Raw genomic sequence first — 23092 nt, 5'->3', positions numbered from 1 at the left:
TAGTCCCTCTTAGGCAATCCTTACCCTACACTTGTCAACAATTTGGGTTGCTACTTGAGTACTTGTCCCATCAGACATCTCCTCTGGCCCCTCTGTGAGTTGCGGTGACCAAGGAAACACTATTCAGGGGTCTTCTCCACATAAATGCAGCCAGAAAAGCAGCTACAATGCATTTAATGCGGTGGCAGCAGCTTTTCCTTAGATATTTCGAGTCCCCTTCGTTCTTGTGTGTCTCCGAGGCATGCTTCCATCACTGGAGCTTCTATGGAGCTTATTCTTACAGCGGGAATTCAGGCTTGACGCGTATCAACCATAGCTGAGGAGGAGTTGCTCCTCGGACCACCTTCTATTTATTTCTTACTCGTGAGACTTTAAACTAGAATTTCTCAACTCTATTTGTCTCTTCTCTGACATGTTAGCGCCTTCGAATAAGGCCCAAGACCCAATATATGAATTTTTGGGCCCTTATCCCTACATGTACAATATTTGCTATTTTTGTGTGTCTACAATATAAATTTATATTATAAGTACAATGTAAACATATAAAGGTTTATATAATAATTTCATCTCGTTTAAGCAAATAAATAAACAAGAAGTATGCCTTTAACATAATTCAATATATATTGTTTTCTTTCTATAGCCAAAAAAAATAAAAATAAAAAAGTCACTCTTTACCTAATAAACCAATATATCAAATATATCTTTTTATTAAGGCGAAAATACCATTTAAGTCCCTACATTTTAGAGTCATAGTTAATTTAGTCTCTATATTTTGGTAGGAATCAATTTAGTTCTTGTTATTTTCAACTTACAATCAATTTGGTCTTTACTTTTTTTCTCACTAACGGAAAATGTCTACGTAGCAGACGGAGTGTACAGTTAGCGCACTTGAATCTTACATGGCCAATAAAATAATGAGAAATGATATGTCCACAACATTTTAACAACATTTTTATAACAAATCCTAAGTGGTAGGTTGTTACTGGTTGTTATTATTAGGACAAAAGAGTAATTTTAGTGTTAGATTTAAATTTGAACCAATAACAACTAACCACCTATGATTTGTTGTAAAAATGTTGTGGACGTAGCATTTGATTAACAGTAAAAAAAGATCCACATGAGCATTTGAATTACTAAAACTCTATGTCAAAAAACAAAAACTTAAAATAAAAAATTTATATCAAACTCATCAAAATGAATAAAATACTTCATAAACAAAAATTAATTTAATCTTTAGGAAAACAAAAATAAATAAATAGGAAAATACAATTTGTAATCTTGAATAGTTGAACTCTTTAACCAAAATTCGTTATCTTAATACAAAATTTCTTTATAGATTATTTAAAGAAACAATCAACTATATCAATTCAACCAAAAATTTCTTTAAACATGTAATTCAACTAATGTACATATTTAAAATAATGTACAACCAAAACCCAGATTTGCAATAACCCATGTCTAGAAATGACAACCCAGATTCCCTAAACATTATCTTGATTTTCATTTTTGAGAATATTTGGAAAAATCGCAACATCAATGTGCATCTAAATTTCAACGGCTTCGTATGTTCAATATTTGGAACAAGTGGAAGGGAAATGAAAACCCAAATCTGGGCAATTGTTCTTCTTTTCCTAACCAGCAACGGTGTGACTCGGCCGAGAGAGACTTGCTGATCAATTCCTCGAAATCAAATCACACAAATTATGAGAATAGAAAAATAGAGAAGAAGAAGTAGAAAAATGCTTATGGAATTGAGAGAGATAGAGAATGAGAGATAGAGAGAATTTCTTTAAATCTCTATGATTTTTCTATTGAATCAATTGAATTAAAATTTGTACAAAGCCCTATATTTATATTGACTGAATGAAGAAAACTAATTCCCAAATTATGCGCTAGGCAGTTACAGGAAGTTATATCAACTACTGCACGTGTAGCACCCACGTGTGAATCATAAATAACTAATACAATCTAAACTACAAGTCACTCAGCTACTCATGTCGTTTTGCACATCACTTTGCACATCACACTAACACTTGCTACACTTGCTTCATCTTGCTGGCACTTCACTGTTGCATCACTGCCTTCTTGTGTCACTGTTGCTCTAACCTTGCCTTTAACTTTAATATCTTTACATCCCCCCTCAAGGTTAGCACCAGATCCATGTATATTGATTATGCTCATTTTGTCGAGCAAATAAGCTAATTGTTGAGCATTGAGGGCTTTTGTAAGTAAATCTGCTAACTGAGTATGAGTGGGAGTATAAAACAGTTTGATCATTCTATCTTGCACCTTATCTCTAACCAAATGACAGTCTATCTCAATATGCTTTGTTCGTTCATGGAACACAAGATTCTCCCCTATATAAATTGCAACCTGATTATCACAGTAAAGCAAGGCTGGTTGTGGGTGATAGACCTCAAGATCCTTTAACAATGCAATCAACCAAGTTATCTCACATACTGTCACAGCCATTGTCCTATACTCAGCCTCTGCAGAAGATCTGGAAACAATGGGCTGCTTTTTAGACTTCCATGAAATTAAAGAATCACCTAGGAAGATACAATAGCCTGTTGTTGATCTTCTAGTGTCCACACATGCTGCCCAATCTGCATCAGTGTACCATTTTAAATGGAAATCAGACTTTGAGGACAATAAAATTCCTTGTCCAAGATAGCCCTTAATATACTGTAGCACCTTGTAAGCTGCATCCAAATGGGGTTTTCTAGGCTTAGACATAAATTGACTAAGCTTATGCACTGAATATGTCAAGTCTAGTCTTGTAATAGTAAGATATAACAATCTACCAACTAGTCTTCTATAAATTCCAGGATCTTGCAGCAACTATCCTTGATATTTACTTATTTTCAAACTTTGATCCATTGGAATTTTGCAAGGCTTACAAGCTGTCATCCCTGCATCTTTAAGTATGTCAAGAGCATACTTTCTTTGACACAAGGTTATCCCCTTTTCTGATATAGCAACTTCAAGGCCAAGAAAAAATTTCAAACTTCCAAGGTCTTTAAGCTTGAATTTCTGATCTAGGAACACTTTAAGTTCTTCCACAGCCTTGATATCATTGCTGGCTATTAGAATATCATCAACATAAACTAATAAAGCCAAAAATGAATTCTGAGACTTCTTGATGAACAAAGAGTAGTCTGATTTTGACTGTTTGAAGCCATATTGCAAAATGGTGGACGAAAATTTGGATTACCACCGCCTAGAAGCTTGCTTGAGCCCATATAAGGACTTATTGAACTTGCATACCAGTCCCCCCTTACAGTGAAACCCCTGTGGAAGCTGCATATATACATCCTCATGCAAGTCACCATGGAGGAAGGCATTATTGACATCAAGCTGAGTCAAATGCCAACCCCTAACAGCAGCAATATATAACAAAGTCTTGACAGTAGTCATTTTTGCAACAGGTGAGAAAGTTTCAATAAAGTCTAGACCCTCCTACTGAGTAAATCCTTTAGCAACCAGACGTGCCTTGTACCTCTCAACACTGCCATCTGATTTGTATTTCACCCTATAAACCCATTTACAACCCACTGCCTTCTTATGAGGAGGCAAAGGAGTGAGAGTCCAAGTATGGTTAGACTCTAAGGCAACAATTTCTGCATCCATAGCTTCTTGCCACTTAGGATTTTGGACAGCCTCAAAATAAGACTTGGGTTCAGGAATGGTAGAAATAAGGGAACAAAATTTGGTATAAGATGGGGACAACTTAGAAGTAGACAGATAAGAAGACAAAAGATATTTTGTACCTAATGTTGTAGAAGAAGAACCTGACTTGATGGAAGAATGGAGATGGGCAGATTGATCACAATGAACTGAGCTGCATTTGTAAGATTGCAGATAAGCAGGGGGTTTAGACACTCTGTGAGATCTTCTTAAAGATGAAGGAATAGGAGCAACATCTAAAGTGGGAACAATGTCTGCAACTGCAAAAGGAATACTAAGAGGAATACTAGAATTAGGCATAGAAGTAACCTCATTTGGTAACTGAGATTCTGGGACAGAAGGAGAGGAAGGAACAACATCAAAAAAAGAATCAGAAATAATGGGCATATCTACAGATGGAATAGCAGAATCTTGTGCATGAATAGGGTTAGAATGAGGAAAGGAAATCAAAGGGTCATGAGGTGAAGCCACAGAAGGAAACAAATGAGGTAAAGGTATATTGGAATGAGAAAAAGAGGAATTGGGGTTTGAAACAAAAGGAAAAATAGCTTCATAAAAGATCACATCCCTTGAGATGAAAACCCTTTTGGTGAACAAGTTAAGAAGCTTGTAACCTTTAACACCAAAAGGGTATCCAAGAAAAACACAAGGAACTAACCTAGGATCAAATTTAGACCTATGATGAACTAAAGTTGAAGCAAAACAAATACATCCAAAAACTTTGAGATGTTCATAGGAAGGAGGTTTGTCATAAAGCTTCTCAAAAGGTGATTTATTATTCAAAATAGGCGAAGGTAATCTGTTAATGATATGTACAGCAGTTAACACACACTCACCCCAAAGATAAAGAGGGACATTGGATTGAAATTTTAAAGCCCTAGCCATGCTCAATATATGTTGGTGTTTCCTCTCCACAACTGAATTTTGTTGTAGAGTGGCTACACAAGAATGCTGATGAATAATACCATTAGTAGAAAAGAAATCTTTCAAGAAAAATTCAGGGGCATTATCAATTCTAAAGACTTTGATTTTAGTGTGAAACTGAGTACATATCATATTGTAAAAGGAAACAAGTAAAGGTCTAGTTTCTGATTTACTTTTCATGAGATAGACCCAAGTTGATCTAGTGGCATCATCAACAAGGGTCAGAAAATATTTGTAACCTTCTTGAGTAGGCATAACAAAAGGACCCCAAACATCACAATGAACAATGTCAAAAAGCATTATGAGAAATATGATTGAAAAATGGAAAGGGAAGCTTTTTCTATTTAGCAATAGGACAAAGGACACAATTTTTATTGCTTTGGAACTGGATTACATCAGGGAAATGATTGTGCAATGCACTGAGTTTACTATCAGAAACATGCCCAAGTCTAAGGTGCCAAAGATATGACTTAGAAACAATAGGAAAGCTAGAAACAGAATGAACAAGGGAATTGAAAATAGACTGCAAAATAGAAGGGGCCCCTGATAGAGATCTGCAATCTGATGGAGCTTGTAGCAAGTAAAGATTGTTGTGCAATTTACCCACTCCAATTGTTTTCCAACATGCCAAGTCCTGTATGAAACACAAATTTGAAAGGAGAACAAAGCAACAAGATAGGGATTTTGTTAATTTGCTGACAGAGATTAGATTGAATGAAAAAGAAGGAACACAAAGGACATTTTCAAGAACTAAGGTAGAGGTTATTTGAATTGTTCCTATGTGAGTGACAGTAACTTTCTCACCATTAGGTAATTGAACAAAGGTAGAAATAGAACTAGTAATCTTGGTGAACAAAGAAATAGAATGAATTATATGATCTGTGGCCCCCGTATCAAGGACCCAAGTCTCACCATTGAAGGCAGTCATATTCACAGGATTAACAGCAAACACAGAATGTTGCATGCTTGAACTTTCAATATACAATTGGCATTTTTTTTTTTTTATGTGTAGCCACGAGTTCCAGTAATGTTTGAAAATCTATAAATTAAATCCAAATTCAATTTTTGCTCAACATCGATACGTTATCTTCTTAATCCCTAACCTTTGTGATAAGCACATGGTTTAAGAAATTAATAAGAAAAAGAAACAGAGGAGAAAGATAGGAGCATAGAACTGAAACTGAACATGAGAGGGGGAGCAGGGTTGTTTTAAGAGATTAAGAGGGGGCAATTTGGTCTTTTACTATATGCCTCCTGTGAGTTGTCACGTAAATTCTGTCCAAATTATTAACAGCCAACTAAATGGTAGGGTGCAAAGTGTGCAAGGCCAAAAGGTAATAATTTATGAGCATAGTATGCATTCTTATAGTTTATGAGATAAGTATAATATAGGTATAGCTTAAGAAGATAAAGTGTAATTTTCCTAAATAAAAATTTGAATGTATACAAATGTTAAGAAAAACTAACATAATCACAATAAATTTGTAAGTTCCAAGTAATAAATTATTGATTTTTTGGGGGGAAAGTGTGCATTGCAATTTGTAATTGAACGTAAACAATGAATTTGGACACTATTGATTGTTAACAAGACCGTTTTTGATTTGCAAGACAGTCTATTAATTTGTGCAAAGTCTTCGTGTACTTTTTCTTGACTTCTGCGTGAAGATGAGCTCTCTGCTGGTAGTGTTCCTTACTTGGCATTCGGAGTTCTTTCCTCGCTTTTATCTTCTAAATTGCTAATGTTACTTTCACCTATGTGCTCTGTCCTGCTTTTTTACTTTTTCTTCAATTTGCAATGCAAGTCTCGTTGCGCTGCTCTAAAACTATTCTTGACTTGGCAATTGAATTTTTTTCTCCTGGACTTATCTTAATTGATTGCTTTGCCATATGGAAGATAAACTTTAACTGCTTTTATTTTCGATTCCACTTTCAGGCATATCTCTTTTGTGCGAATGAGAGATGTCTGCTGCTATTCTTTACTTGGCAGTCGAGGTTTAGAACTATATACATGCTCAACCAAATCGTGATTTCCGTGTTTACTTTTGAGTTTGAGTTAGCAATGATATATGTAAATTTGAATATTCTTGCTGTGCTGCGTGTGCATGCTGTTTATTCTTGCTTGTAAGTACTGCAGGTTAATATTCTGTTTATTAGTACAATCGATATCCTTCTTGAATCCAAAGCGAGAAATGCATAAAAAAATAACTAAATTGCACCAACTATTTTTTTTTTCCCTTGAAACTTGGAGAGCTTTTTCGTCAAATTAAACTGTCCAAAGAGGGAGAGTATCAAGAATCTGATCGGGGACCGAGGATGTGTATCAGGGTTCTATGGAGGACCTTGCTATGTTTGTTTGCGTTTTTAGTTAGTTAACAATTGGAGGACCTGTAGCCGCGTTTTTTAACCGCGCCCATAGGCCAATTTTTTTGTAGTGATTGTCTCCAGGATTTTGCTGGAGGCAATCAATTGTGTACGTGCGCGTTATGATGCTATCTATATTTTGCGCGTTATATAGTTTTTTTTTGGATTGAAAGTGTCTTATAGTGTTTGGTATGCCTTTAATGGCTTTTTTTTTGTACTAATCTATGTTTGTACGGCTTGATTTAGATAACTAGGAATTTTTGTGAACTAAGAATTTTCCGTTTTATATAATAAAATAAATTTTTTTTTTATACGAAAAAATCATTCTTTTATATTGTACGGTACGATCACATAAAAGATGACAAATGTTATATATATTTGCAAAAAGTGATATATACTGTACACTTATGGTAAATATGTATTGTATGGGCACGGTTTGCAGCCCAAGCCCAATATGTATGGGATTGTGGGTTAATGAGCCTAGCACAATGAATTTGTAGAGAGTGTGTCTAAGAACTAGGCCCTAGAGAATCTAACAACAGTTGGGAAATGTTTGAAAGACAATCATGCAAGAAAAAAGCATGTAAAAATGGTGTCAACTTATTGTCGAGGAGACAAATATTTGCATAGATCAATCAAACTGGTCTCCATCCCCCTAGAGGGGTTTCTTTATTATATAGTCCCTCTTAGGCAATCCTTACCCTACACTTGTCAACAATTTGGGTTGCTACTTGAGTACTTGTCCCATCAGACATCTCCTCTGGCCCCTCTGTGAGTTGCGGTGACCAAGGAAACACTATTCAGGGGTCTTCTCCACATAAATGCAGCCAGAAAAGCAGCTACAATGCATTTAATGCGGTGGCAGCAGCTTTTCCTTAGATATTTCGAGTCCCCTTCGTTCTTGTGTGTCTCCGAGGCATGCTTCCATCACTGGAGCTTCTATGGAGCTTATTCTTACAGCGGGAATTCAGGCTTGACGCGTATCAACCATAGCTGAGGAGGAGTTGCTCCTCGGACCACCTTCTATTTATTTCTTACTCGTGAGACTTTAAACTAGAATTTCTCAACTCTATTTGTCTCTTCTCTGACATGTTAGCGCCTTCGAATAAGGCCCAAGACCCAATATATGAATTTTTGGGCCCTTATCCCTACATGTACAATATTTGCTATTTTTGTGTGTCTACAATATAAATTTATATTATAAGTACAATGTAAACATATAAAGGTTTATATAATAATTTCATCTCGTTTAAGCAAATAAATAAACAAGAAGTATGCCTTTAACATAATTCAATATATATTGTTTTCTTTCTATAGCCAAAAAAAATAAAAATAAAAAAGTCACTCTTTACCTAATAAACCAATATATCAAATATATCTTTTTATTAAGGCGAAAATACCATTTAAGTCCCTACATTTTAGAGTCATAGTTAATTTAGTCTCTATATTTTGGTAGGAATCAATTTAGTTCTTGTTATTTTCAACTTACAATCAATTTGGTCTTTACTTTTTTTCTCACTAACGGAAAATGTCTACGTAGCAGACGGAGTGTACAGTTAGCGCACTTGAATCTTACATGGCCAATAAAATAATGAGAAATGATATGTCCACAACATTTTAACAACATTTTTATAACAAATCCTAAGTGGTAGGTTGTTACTGGTTGTTATTATTAGGACAAAAGAGTAATTTTAGTGTTAGATTTAAATTTGAACCAATAACAACTAACCACCTATGATTTGTTGTAAAAATGTTGTGGACGTAGCATTTGATTAACAGTAAAAAAAGATCCACATGAGCATTTGAATTACTAAAACTCTATGTCAAAAAACAAAAACTTAAAATAAAAAATTTATATCAAACTCATCAAAATGAATAAAATACTTCATAAACAAAAATTAATTTAATCTTTAGGAAAACAAAAATAAATAAATAGGAAAATACAATTTGTAATCTTGAATAGTTGAACTCTTTAACCAAAATTCGTTATCTTAATACAAAATTTCTTTATAGATTATTTAAAGAAACAATCAACTATATCAATTCAACCAAAAATTTCTTTAAACATGTAATTCAACTAATGTACATATTTAAAATAATGTACAACCAAAACCCAGATTTGCAATAACCCATGTCTAGAAATGACAACCCAGATTCCCTAAACATTATCTTGATTTTCATTTTTGAGAATATTTGGAAAAATCGCAACATCAATGTGCATCTAAATTTCAACGGCTTCGTATGTTCAATATTTGGAACAAGTGGAAGGGAAATGAAAACCCAAATCTGGGCAATTGTTCTTCTTTTCCTAACCAGCAACGGTGTGACTCGGCCGAGAGAGACTTGCTGATCAATTCCTCGAAATCAAATCACACAAATTATGAGAATAGAAAAATAGAGAAGAAGAAGTAGAAAAATGCTTATGGAATTGAGAGAGATAGAGAATGAGAGATAGAGAGAATTTCTTTAAATCTCTATGATTTTTCTATTGAATCAATTGAATTAAAATTTGTACAAAGCCCTATATTTATATTGACTGAATGAAGAAAACTAATTCCCAAATTATGCGCTAGGCAGTTACAGGAAGTTATATCAACTACTGCACGTGTAGCACCCACGTGTGAATCATAAATAACTAATACAATCTAAACTACAAGTCACTCAGCTACTCATGTCGTTTTGCACATCACTTTGCACATCACACTAACACTTGCTACACTTGCTTCATCTTGCTGGCACTTCACTGTTGCATCACTGCCTTCTTGTGTCACTGTTGCTCTAACCTTGCCTTTAACTTTAATATCTTTACATCCCCCCTCAAGGTTAGCACCAGATCCATGTATATTGATTATGCTCATTTTGTCGAGCAAATAAGCTAATTGTTGAGCATTGAGGGCTTTTGTAAGTAAATCTGCTAACTGAGTATGAGTGGGAGTATAAAACAGTTTGATCATTCTATCTTGCACCTTATCTCTAACCAAATGACAGTCTATCTCAATATGCTTTGTTCGTTCATGGAACACAAGATTCTCCCCTATATAAATTGCAACCTGATTATCACAGTAAAGCAAGGCTGGTTGTGGGTGATAGACCTCAAGATCCTTTAACAATGCAATCAACCAAGTTATCTCACATACTGTCACAGCCATTGTCCTATACTCAGCCTCTGCAGAAGATCTGGAAACAATGGGCTGCTTTTTAGACTTCCATGAAATTAAAGAATCACCTAGGAAGATACAATAGCCTGTTGTTGATCTTCTAGTGTCCACACATGCTGCCCAATCTGCATCAGTGTACCATTTTAAATGGAAATCAGACTTTGAGGACAATAAAATTCCTTGTCCAAGATAGCCCTTAATATACTGTAGCACCTTGTAAGCTGCATCCAAATGGGGTTTTCTAGGCTTAGACATAAATTGACTAAGCTTATGCACTGAATATGTCAAGTCTAGTCTTGTAATAGTAAGATATAACAATCTACCAACTAGTCTTCTATAAATTCCAGGATCTTGCAGCAACTATCCTTGATATTTACTTATTTTCAAACTTTGATCCATTGGAATTTTGCAAGGCTTACAAGCTGTCATCCCTGCATCTTTAAGTATGTCAAGAGCATACTTTCTTTGACACAAGGTTATCCCCTTTTCTGATATAGCAACTTCAAGGCCAAGAAAAAATTTCAAACTTCCAAGGTCTTTAAGCTTGAATTTCTGATCTAGGAACACTTTAAGTTCTTCCACAGCCTTGATATCATTGCTGGCTATTAGAATATCATCAACATAAACTAATAAAGCCAAAAATGAATTCTGAGACTTCTTGATGAACAAAGAGTAGTCTGATTTTGACTGTTTGAAGCCATATTGCAAAATGGTGGACGAAAATTTGGATTACCACCGCCTAGAAGCTTGCTTGAGCCCATATAAGGACTTATTGAACTTGCATACCAGTCCCCCCTTACAGTGAAACCCCTGTGGAAGCTGCATATATACATCCTCATGCAAGTCACCATGGAGGAAGGCATTATTGACATCAAGCTGAGTCAAATGCCAACCCCTAACAGCAGCAATATATAACAAAGTCTTGACAGTAGTCATTTTTGCAACAGGTGAGAAAGTTTCAATAAAGTCTAGACCCTCCTACTGAGTAAATCCTTTAGCAACCAGACGTGCCTTGTACCTCTCAACACTGCCATCTGATTTGTATTTCACCCTATAAACCCATTTACAACCCACTGCCTTCTTATGAGGAGGCAAAGGAGTGAGAGTCCAAGTATGGTTAGACTCTAAGGCAACAATTTCTGCATCCATAGCTTCTTGCCACTTAGGATTTTGGACAGCCTCAAAATAAGACTTGGGTTCAGGAATGGTAGAAATAAGGGAACAAAATTTGGTATAAGATGGGGACAACTTAGAAGTAGACAGATAAGAAGACAAAAGATATTTTGTACCTAATGTTGTAGAAGAAGAACCTGACTTGATGGAAGAATGGAGATGGGCAGATTGATCACAATGAACTGAGCTGCATTTGTAAGATTGCAGATAAGCAGGGGGTTTAGACACTCTGTGAGATCTTCTTAAAGATGAAGGAATAGGAGCAACATCTAAAGTGGGAACAATGTCTGCAACTGCAAAAGGAATACTAAGAGGAATACTAGAATTAGGCATAGAAGTAACCTCATTTGGTAACTGAGATTCTGGGACAGAAGGAGAGGAAGGAACAACATCAAAAAAAGAATCAGAAATAATGGGCATATCTACAGATGGAATAGCAGAATCTTGTGCATGAATAGGGTTAGAATGAGGAAAGGAAATCAAAGGGTCATGAGGTGAAGCCACAGAAGGAAACAAATGAGGTAAAGGTATATTGGAATGAGAAAAAGAGGAATTGGGGTTTGAAACAAAAGGAAAAATAGCTTCATAAAAGATCACATCCCTTGAGATGAAAACCCTTTTGGTGAACAAGTTAAGAAGCTTGTAACCTTTAACACCAAAAGGGTATCCAAGAAAAACACAAGGAACTAACCTAGGATCAAATTTAGACCTATGATGAACTAAAGTTGAAGCAAAACAAATACATCCAAAAACTTTGAGATGTTCATAGGAAGGAGGTTTGTCATAAAGCTTCTCAAAAGGTGATTTATTATTCAAAATAGGCGAAGGTAATCTGTTAATGATATGTACAGCAGTTAACACACACTCACCCCAAAGATAAAGAGGGACATTGGATTGAAATTTTAAAGCCCTAGCCATGCTCAATATATGTTGGTGTTTCCTCTCCACAACTGAATTTTGTTGTAGAGTGGCTACACAAGAATGCTGATGAATAATACCATTAGTAGAAAAGAAATCTTTCAAGAAAAATTCAGGGGCATTATCAATTCTAAAGACTTTGATTTTAGTGTGAAACTGAGTACATATCATATTGTAAAAGGAAACAAGTAAAGGTCTAGTTTCTGATTTACTTTTCATGAGATAGACCCAAGTTGATCTAGTGGCATCATCAACAAGGGTCAGAAAATATTTGTAACCTTCTTGAGTAGGCATAACAAAAGGACCCCAAACATCACAATGAACAATGTCAAAAAGCATTATGAGAAATATGATTGAAAAATGGAAAGGGAAGCTTTTTCTATTTAGCAATAGGACAAAGGACACAATTTTTATTGCTTTGGAACTGGATTACATCAGGGAAATGATTGTGCAATGCACTGAGTTTACTATCAGAAACATGCCCAAGTCTAAGGTGCCAAAGATATGACTTAGAAACAATAGGAAAGCTAGAAACAGAATGAACAAGGGAATTGAAAATAGACTGCAAAATAGAAGGGGCCCCTGATAGAGATCTGCAATCTGATGGAGCTTGTAGCAAGTAAAGATTGTTGTGCAATTTACCCACTCCAATTGTTTTCCAACATGCCAAGTCCTGTATGAAACACAAATTTGAAAGGAGAACAAAGCAACAAGATAGGGATTTTGTTAATTTGCTGACAGAGATTAGATTGAATGAAAAAGAAGGAACACAAAGGACATTTTCAAGAACTAAGGTAGAGGTTATTTGAATTGTTCCTATGTGAGTGACAGTAACTTTCTCACCATTAGGTAATTGAACAAAGGTAGAAATAGAACTAGTAATCTTGGTGAACAAAGAAATAGAATGAATTATATGATCTGTGGCCCCCGTATCAAGGACCCAAGTCTCACCATTGAAGGCAGTCATATTCACAGGATTAACAGCAAACACAGAATGTTGCATGCTTAAATACATATTTTCTTGAAACAAATTACAAGAAGTACCTGATGCAAGATTAAGATTGATTGTAGAATTAGCTGAATGAACACCTTCACATGAACCAGAAGCAAAGGCATGGGTATTGAGCAAAGAGATCAGTTGTTGACACTGCTCAGAAGAAAAAGGAAAATTTCCATTGCATAGATCCTCAAACTGAGATTGGGATTGATCACCCTCAAGACTGATCTGGTTTGCCATTGGAGTCTTTCCCTTCTGCTTGTAACATGGTGGAAAACCAACCAGCTTATAACACTTCTCCTTAATGTGACCAAGCTTGCCACAATACCTGCACATAGGCCTTCCTTTCCCAGTGTTGCCTTTGAAATTCTTGCTAGTATTACCATAGCCATGAGTAAAGCTTTGATTTTTAACAGCAAGAGCAGTCGTTTCAATTGATGAACCCAGATTGAAACCCAAGGATCTTTGCCTCTCTTCTTGAATCACCAGAGAGAAAGCCTTATCTATTGAAGGAGTGGGTTCCATCATGAGAATTTGAGTTCGTACTTGAGAGTAAACATCATTCAACCCATTGAGAAACTGCATCAGTGAATCTTGATGCTGAAGAGTGGTGATCTTGTCATTAACACCACAAGTGCACTTACCACAAGAACAGCAAGGCAGAGGTCTAAAATTCAGTAATTGATCCCACGATGCTTGAAGCCCTGTGAAATATGTAGTGACTGTTGAATCACCTTGCATCACAATAGAAATCTGCTTCTGTAGCTATGAAATTTGTGGTCCATTAGCTTGAGAAAAACGATTTCTAAGTGTATTCCAAACCTCAAGAGTTGTGTTCCTATAAATCACACTAGCTGTGATATGAGGTGAAACACAATTCAAGATCCAAGAGGAAATCATTGAATTGCACTTAGACCATGCCTTCTTCTCCAAAGGAGTGACTACCATTGAAGCAGTGATTGATCCATCAGTAAAACCGAGTTTGCTTTTAGCATCCAAAGCCATCTTCATAGCTCGAGACCAGGTAGGATAATTGTCCTCTGTTAATGGCTGCGGAACCAAGATCGCACCAGGTGATTCACCATGATGCTAAAAGAACGGACTACGAGGATCCTCCATCGGTGTAAGCTCACGTTGTGAGGTTGAAGATGGATTGGACGCCATTGAAATGGATTCAGGCTCTGATACCATATGAGAATAGAAAAACAGAGAAGAAGAAGCAGAAAAATGCTTATGAAATTAAGAGAGATAGAGAATGAGAGATAGAGAGAATTTTTGGAAATCTCTGTGATTTTTCTATTGAATCAATTGAATTCAAAACTGTACAAAGCCCTATATTTATACCGACTAAATGAAGAAAACTAATTCCCAAATTATGCGCTAGGCAGTTACAGGAAGTTATATCAGCTACTGCACATGTATCACCCATGTGTGAATCATAAATAACTAATACAATCTAAACTACAAGTCACTCAGCTGCTCATGTTGTTTTGCACATCACTTTGCACATCACACTAACACTTGCTTCACTTTGCTTCATCTTGCTAGCACTTCACTATTGCATCATTGCCTTCTTGTGTCACTGCTGCTCTAACCTTGCCTTTAACTTTAATATCTTTACACAAATCAACAAAGATCTAATCTTTTCTAACCTTCAATCTTCAACCCAAACCACAAAAATCCTTCATTTCATTTTTTTTTTTTTTTCTTTTCTCCTATTCTTTGGTTTCTCTCATCTGTGCAAATCTGACGGAGCGAGCACCACACCACCACAATTAGATCCAAACCCACGAGTTCTATGATAGCATGAAGACCAGATCTAGGTTGCAACTATACTGGGTTTGCCATATGGATAGTTGGGTTAGTTTTAGTTGCGAAGGATCTAATTTGTATGAAAAAATTTCGGGCTTGTTGGTGAGAACTCATTGAACAAAAAAGATATGAGCTTTGATTTTGATGCATATGGAATAATCTATTTCTAATGTTAATTAAAATTGTAAAAAATTATTTTATTGGCCATGTAAGATTCAAGTGCGCCAACTGTGCATTCATGTGCATTCATCTGTCACATAAACATTTTTCGTTAGTAAGTCAATAATATGGACCAAATTAACTATAAGTTGAAAATAATAAGGACCAAATTGATTATTACCAAAATATAGGGACCAAATTGATTGTGACCCCAAAATATAGAGTCTAAAATAGTGTTTTCACCTTTTATTAACTAAAGCTGCAAAGTTTCAATTAATATTATAGAAGTATTTTAAATTAACTAATAATCAAGGGTTTAGCTAAATAAATTTGAAATTGCAAAATTAGAGGTAACGAAACATGTAAGAAAGTCAATTAATTTCAAACCACCTAGATAATAAACATCATTTTTGTCTACACAATAAGAGCAACATATTTTTATCCTCTCTCTCTCTCTCTCTCATGCATTGATCAAACATAAACAATATTAATCATTATAGTAGATATAGATTAGCTTATTTGTCTTTGGGATATATACTTTGAATATATTTTGTCTTAATGAGTTATATATTATGCATGATAGGAAAAAGTACTAAAAAAAAGCTGAAATCAAATGCAGTAGCCCAGAGGCTTATAGGCAGCATCATTTGATCTCCTTCATAAGGAAAACCATGATCCAAATCCTCTTCTCCTACTTGACTTAATTATTGAATTATCAAAAAATAAAAATCAATATAGTAGCCCCTGCCCTGAGCTCCCCCCTTCCATATTGGTCAATCAAATGAGTATAAAAAAATTACAGGGACCATTAATTAGGTAAATTAACATATATCTAAAAATTCGATAAATTAAAACTATAACTCCCATTAGTTTGGTGTGATTTGAAATTAAATTTTTTTTATTTAAAAGAGTTCTCATTATAGTCCTAAAATTTTAGATTATTTAATATATTCACCCACTAGGAGAGTTATATTATTAACTAGAAGTATTAGGGAAAATAATAAAACAAGTAAATAAATTGCAAGTGCCACTTATTGAGCACTATTAAAAGACTCGATATATGTAAGATCCATTTGAGAACAATTTATTTAGTCAAAACTGAAAACTTTTTGCTAAAACTATTGGATCTGTTTGAATACGGCTGAAAACTGAAAACTGAAAAATACTATAGCAAAATAATTTTTAAATGTGTGAATAGTACCGTGAGACCCATTTTTAATGAAAAAGTTGATAATAAGTGAAATTTGTGAGTCCGTAAATAGTACACAATGTGCACTGTTCACGAGAAAATTCAAAGTTGTCGACTGGAACAAAAAAAAAAACAAAAAACAAAAAGAAACGCAAACGTGCATCTGGGAAGCTCAAAACACGCTTTCCAAACGCACACATTATAGATAAAGCTAAAAGTTAGCTAAAATAATACCGTGAAACTCATAAATAGTACCAAAAAGTGTAATGAGATTTATGAATAGTAGCAAAAATAAACTAAATAATAAAAAAACTGTCCAATATAAGCTTATCTCAAACGCAACCGTAGTCTTTCGTTGAAAGAAAAAAAGGAAAAAAATAATAATAAGAACAAAGAAGAATACAACAGTGATAACAATACCAATGCAACACTAACAAATTAAACACTGATTGATCAAGGAATCGGTTTACATGGTGGTATAGAACCCATTTTATTATTTCTCACAGATAACAAGACCAATATATAGAACACTGATTCAACTACTTACCCACAATCAATTTTGCCCTAGCATGGCCCTCGTTGATTTGGAATTGCTCCCCTAGGCCAAAATGAGCCATGAGCAACCAAACAAAAGAAATAAGTTGTCCACCTTTACTTACTTGTTGTGCATGGGTAGCTGCCCTGCAATGAGTAGCGGCATAGGACAACATTTCCACCCAAACTTTGCTCATTATCTTCCATTTTTCATAATTATTCAGTTTGTTCAGCTCTTTGGCCAGCATACATGCATCAAACAATATAGATTTGCTTCTATCTCCCTTTACATGAACAGGCTTAACTTTTGTATCCACATCAAGGATTTTCTCACAGGCTTCCTTTACCTGACCTTGTTCTAAAGCCCTTCTGCTAAAGAATTTCTCAGCTTCGGCACAGGTATCCCGAAATCTTATTTGCCCTATACCAGCCACAGCGGACATCATAGTAGGCCGCATCACTAAAAGATATATCATGTAATCTGAGAGGAGCTTGCTGAAACTAATGTAATCTTCCTCTCTGAAACTAAAACTAACAGAACTGCCATCTCCGCTTTTGTGGGCGCCCTCTTTGCAAAGTTGAGTAGCAACGTGCCACAACCAACAGGTATTCCGAAAGCAATGAGTAGCAACACGCCGCAACCAACAGGATTTGGCTCCTTCATTGGCGACTGGGGTCTTTTGAATTTGAAAGCAGAGTTCAGTAGCAACGTGCCACAACAGAAGGCTCTCTTCAAAAGTAACGCTTTCAATATAGTCCTCTGTTATCTTTTGATACACTTCGGCCACCCCGCCCTCCCACTGTCCCTCTTGGATTACATAAGCACCTCGAGCTGAGCATATCCTCTTGGTAGTTTCGGTATCCTCGGCATCTTCTGATTTCCTATTCAGCTCATCAAAGATAAATTTCCATAGCTTTCTAGGGAGTCGTTGGCTAGACACATACCTCCACTCGGTTACTAACTCCCTAGCACCCAAATAATCAATGACCTTATCGATGTAAGGCAAACAACACTCAAAGATAGAGCTCAAATAATGAATGTCTTTCTTAATAAGGCTGAATTGTCTTTAAGTGGATATGGACGTAGCCTGAGGCAATATTTTATCAAATTAAAACTTGACACAGATTCAGACCACCTTCGAATTAGTATACACGTACCCAATACTTCCTCCCCCTTGTGTTTGGGGTCTTTAAACCACCTCATCTTCTTGAAATTAAGATATGTTTCGGCAATCGAAACTAATATTCCCGCTCCCTTCTTGTTGCTACTGATAGCAGCCATAGTCCAATCAGAGAAAATGAGCATGATAAGAGCAATAAAATCCAGGCAAATGGCGCCACCTAACAAAGCGTAGGTAACATTTATATCAAACTTCGTGAAACAAATCTTGTTCAAGCGAGCGAAGATTACAAAGGCCGCCACAACTGAACCAACGGATACAGCTCGGAATGCATATCCAATTTTGTTATGCACCACAACCACCTTGGTATAGAGAGCTTCATAGATGAAGTTGAGTTCTAAATCTATTATTTTAAGCGCCTTCTTCGTTTATCCTTAGGAAAAACTCTCGGCTTTCATTGCGCTCACGGAAGCTGAAGATAAGCTCAACGATGAGTCCCTTGAATATGTTGAAGTACTTGTAAGCATACTTCACCACATCAAGTTCCTCTAGCTGTTCTTCCTTCCCAGCAGTTGCAAGCTTTGAGTCCTTCCCAGGCTCTGGTGTCATTTCTATTCTTGTTGGCAGTCCTGCTTCCTTCTTCGAAGAGTATTCCTCCATGAGCTTTGCGTAGTTGTGCCCCGCATCAGGTGCTTTAAGCATGGATTCTCGGAACCTATCCAAGCTTGCAAGAAACAATGCGCGTGTCCTCTCAAAATATTTGATTATTCCTGCCACAAACATGAGCAATGTTGGGACCAATAGCTGGTTTTCAGGAAGTGTGAGCAAGAACACGTAACCAGTCACAATAACTTGGACTAGTAGGCTGAACAGGTGCCTAAGCCAGAGCTCATTATCCTCAAGGGCAAATGCACTTATGGGGTCTGGTCCACCCAGGTGTAGCAAAAGGAAGGGAGCCCAAAATGCCAGAAGATCGGCATTCTCAGAGGACTTGTTTCCCTTATTACCACTGGCATGAGAGACTTTGCCTTGACAGATCATCGAGTTTTTACCAACAAGGTGGCATCCCTTATCATCAGTAATGGGATTCGCGGAGTTTGGGACTTGACTATTGGCGATGTGTCCGATAGCAAAGCTTGCAGCCCAGTCAGCAAGCAAGTAAGATGACCAGATGAGCAAGATCACTGGTTTTTTAGGTATGCGTTTTCTGAAGGGAGCAAACAAAATCAATGTGGTTTGCAGTGAGAGGCTTACGAGAATGATCGCCCTGATGTTCCATTCGTCCCATACGTCCTTTAATCTGTCAGGAATTGGGTTTATCATAGTCTCTCTTTGGTTTCTTTTCCCTCTCTCCCTTACTCAAGTTGGCTATAGAAAACAATGTGCCTTTACAACTGCCAACAGTGGAATACAAATTCCCTGTTTCAATTTTGTGTTCCACTTTATTCCCTGTGCCACTTTAACATTTTTTAATACAAAATTTTTGTCCAATTTTTTGTGTCTCACTTGATATTCCACCAATTATGGTATGTCATATGTTCAATATCTATAAGGGTTATAAAATCATGTTAAGCCTAGGTTTTATTAATTAAACTAACTAGTCGCTAACCCATACAATACACGAAATAATTAAATAAAAAGATAATTAATCAACCTCGTGATAAAAGAAAAAAGTAAAAGAACCAATAAGAGACTAATTTGTCCATCAAGTAATCAACCTAAGTGGCATCATAGCTCATGGACAGAAGTCGTCATTGCATTTCATGGCTGCATAAAAATTGTGCAAACTAGTCTTTCTGCATTAAAAATTTTCATTGAATCAATGATTCCAGATTTTTGGGTTTTACATGTTGCCAAAAAATATCAATCAATCAACAAATTACTTCGAATGAGATTCAGGAAGCATGAAGTAATTCTTCTACCAAAAAAAAGGGAGTGCCATTAAGGCATATTGCAAGAGCAAAGTTTAAATTGGTAAGGATTATGTCGTAATGCAATTCATATCACAACAGCCCACCCAATCAAACTTTGAATCAAATAGAAATTAAATAAAGCCTCAAAGAAAGTAATGGAGTAACAAAAACATTAAAAAATTATAGATTCAAACAGTGTAAGAACTAACACATTTATCCAACATATCCATATATGTCTGACCAGTTAATTAAAAAACCTAGCAATCGAAAATTCAACATCCTAAAAAAAATCAAGAAGAAAGAAAAAGCAACATAACAATCATCCACACCATAGCACTACACAAAGAAATCAAAGCTCAAGAGCAACTGGGATTTAGAGATACCTGAACTAAATCATCTAGCTTCTATCAGTATTAATATACTGTGAGGAGAGGAAGAGATGACGGGGGGAAGAGAGAGAGAGGCTGGCATTAGAAAGCCGAAGTCTGAAGATTTGAAATTGTCTTTTGATGTAGAATAGATCGTCATGGCCTTTCTGGAGTCCCAAGCGCGCCTAAAATTGTGCAAGGCAAAACAGCACTAGTAAAAATCATTTGGGCAATAGAGTCAGAATCGCTTGAAATTTGGCAGGCTGAAGCAAAATGGCCTTCTTAGCAATAGTTATCACTTTGCCACAAGGAACCCCTGAAAATGGAAAATTCTTTAATTTAGGCCCCAAAAACTACGATTTTTCCGTTTATAGTAATTTTTGTTTCTTTAATAACTTTTTGCTCAAAAGTCAGAATTAGGTCACAACCCTTAAGATCAGTAGTTTATGATTTTGCATTAACTCAATTTTGCCTTTTTTGGTAAATTTCAATATTTTGTCACCTAATCATGTAATTACTGCGAATTAGGATTTCATACGTTTTTTTCAGTATTTATATGTTTTGTAGTTGTCAGAGGCAAAGTAGACTATTATCAATAAACACAAACTTCACGTAATTACTGCGGATTAGGGTTTCAGACATTTTTTTTATTAGTATTTATATGTTTTGTAGCTGTTAGAGGCAGATTAGACTATTATCAATAAACACAAACTTTTTGTTAAATTCTTTCTCTGGTGAATTCTAGTTTATTTCCTTGTGGATTGAGGGAAACCCCTTGCGAATTCAAGATTTACTACCAAAAGTTAATAATTTAGTTTTTGTTCCATTAAGAAAGCTTCATGTGTGCTTTCTTCAAGCTTCCGCGATATCGAGAGAGGCTGGCATTAGCAAGTAAAGGGTTGCCATTTAAAATTGAATCCATGAAACACAAAGGGTTACCATTGAAAAATTGAAATGCTGAAGGGTTGTTTTTCTCAAACCATTAAACACAGTAAACCAAAAGGTGGGGAGACAGAAAGGCCGTGAAACACAGGCTTGGGTTTAAGCTTTATGGTGGAATTAAAGCTATAAAGATTGGGCTTTATGGTTAAGGTAAGGTTGGGAATTATTTACTTTTTATTAGTATTTTAAAATTTAGGAAAAGTATTTTAAAATTGTAGGAGAAATTCAGGAAAAAGGATGGTAATGACATTACTGTTGATGTAGCTCAAGGTGAGCGTAACAACATTAAATACTACACTTCAGCTTTTAGATTTATTAGCAGCAGACCCACGTGATGCGTGGGAATATAAATATTATGTAATGAGGTGTAATATATAAAAAGTAACCATTACTTCAAGTATTATCTATTTTTTTTAAAAAGATTTATACAAGTATTTTTTTTTATTATTATCTTTTTATCTCCACAAATATATCATTTTATTTTTTTATGTTTGATTAATATTTTTTTAAGGTGGACCATATTCTTCTAACTTCTATTATAGTGTATTATATTTGCTTAATATACAACCAAACTTTAAAAGTTTCAAATTTATTATTCCAATTTCTCATCTCTTAAGAAATAAGGAAATTATCATATTAAAAAAAAAACTCATTACAAAATTACAATGTTATCTTAGCCAAAATTAAAATAAAACTAAAGGAATAAATAATAGGCGTTATAATAATTTATTACTCAAACAATTAGTAGGCATGTTCAAATTCCTGTTTCCAAAAAAATTAAGTATATATTAACCCAAACTAAAATTCAACCAAAGCTATAACACATATTAAAAAAAAAATTAAAAAAACCATCAACCTTAATTAGAGTTATAAGAAAGAACAAAAATTCACCGAAAGAAAGTAGAGAAAGAAAGAGAGAGAGTACTCACAGTTTTGTGTGGGAAAAATATGAATTTAATGGAAAAATGATATCAAATTTATACAAAATGAAATAAGTAGAAGAAAAGCCAAAATAAAAAAAGATGAAGGAAATATAATAGTTAAGTAGTGAGGAGATAAAGAGACAAAAAAAAAAGGGAAAGGTTGGAAGAAACGTAATAGTAGGTATGTGAACTAATAGGGAAAAGAAGAATTTTTTCTTTCTTTTTTTTCTCTTCTTTTTTTTTTTTTTTTTTTGAAAATTGGGGGAAGAAAAGTTTAAATAGAGAAAAGAAAATATAAAAAATAAATGAATGATGTGACTACTAATATGGTTCAACGGTAGCATAGCAATAATAAATATTATGATTCAGCTTTTAGTAATAATATAAAATATAGATATAGATATAAATATAGATAAAGTCTTCTGTAAATAATTTTTTTAAATATATAAAATAAAAAATAAAAATAAAAAATAAAAAACATTTTGATGTCTTCACGCATCACTTTATAAGCTTTATTTTACAGAGACAAAGTCTTGATTTGATTCTAAAAAATTCCTATGGTTGTTATATTGTCTCGTCGGTAGTAAGAACATATACTAAAGTGGGAAAGAAACAATTTGTGTGGTTGGTAAGAATCCATCAAAAAGAGGCTTCCCGAGTCCAAAAGTATACGAGTAAAAAGTTTCCAATCAAATAGTCCAATGATGATAATAGAGTTCAAAGCTATTAATTAATTTGTTACTTTGGGTTTTGTGAAGTTAAGGTTATTTTGTAATAGCAGTGGTTAAGTTATCTAAAAACACCCACGTAATACATAATTTGTGTTAAATATATTAGCAATGTGACGTGTTATACCATATTGTATATGATAGAGTGAATGCGAAAAGGGAAGCATAGAATAGATACACCAAGA

General features: G+C 35.0%; 1 protein-coding gene and 1 pseudogene across 1 annotated transcript; both read right to left on the bottom strand.

The window, feature by feature from the left end:
- Nucleotides 1-12600: 12600 nt before the first annotated feature.
- Nucleotides 12601-14223, bottom strand: LOC112031589 (uncharacterized). Its single transcript, XM_024064313.1, has 3 exons — nucleotides 14041-14223; nucleotides 13000-13983; nucleotides 12601-12894 (listed from the first exon to the last, which is right to left on the bottom strand). Exons 1-3 carry the CDS (start codon nucleotides 14221-14223, stop codon nucleotides 12601-12603), a joined length of 1461 nt encoding a protein of 486 aa, XP_023920081.1.
- Nucleotides 14224-16917: 2694 nt separating this feature from the next.
- On the bottom strand, nucleotides 16918-19356 carry LOC112031502 (uncharacterized; annotated as a pseudogene).
- Between the last annotated feature and the right edge of the window lie 3736 nt (nucleotides 19357-23092).

The sequence above is a fragment of the Quercus suber genome, unplaced genomic scaffold, assembly GCF_002906115.3.
Source record: "Quercus suber isolate HL8 unplaced genomic scaffold, Cork oak 2.0 scaffold_774, whole genome shotgun sequence".
Classification (NCBI taxonomy): Eukaryota; Viridiplantae; Streptophyta; class Magnoliopsida; order Fagales; family Fagaceae; genus Quercus; species Quercus suber.
Note: the sequence above shows the minus strand (reverse complement) of the source record. Positions and strands in the feature narration are given on the sequence as shown.

What these genes read in the sequence shown, in the direction of transcription:
- LOC112031589 (XM_024064313.1), bottom strand. Translation starts at nt 14,223, where the DNA reads ATGGCTTTGGATGCTAAAAGCAAACTCGGTTTTACTGATGGATCAATC. An exon ending in ATAGGAACACAACTCTTGAG is followed by an intron (nt 13,984 to 14,040) that starts GTTTGGAATACA and finishes CAAATTTCATAG; the next exon opens with CTACAGAAGCAGATTTCTAT. An exon ending in CTACCTTAGTTCTTGAAAAT is followed by an intron (nt 12,895 to 12,999) that starts GTCCTTTGTGTT and finishes TGTTTCATACAG; the next exon opens with GACTTGGCATGTTGGAAAAC.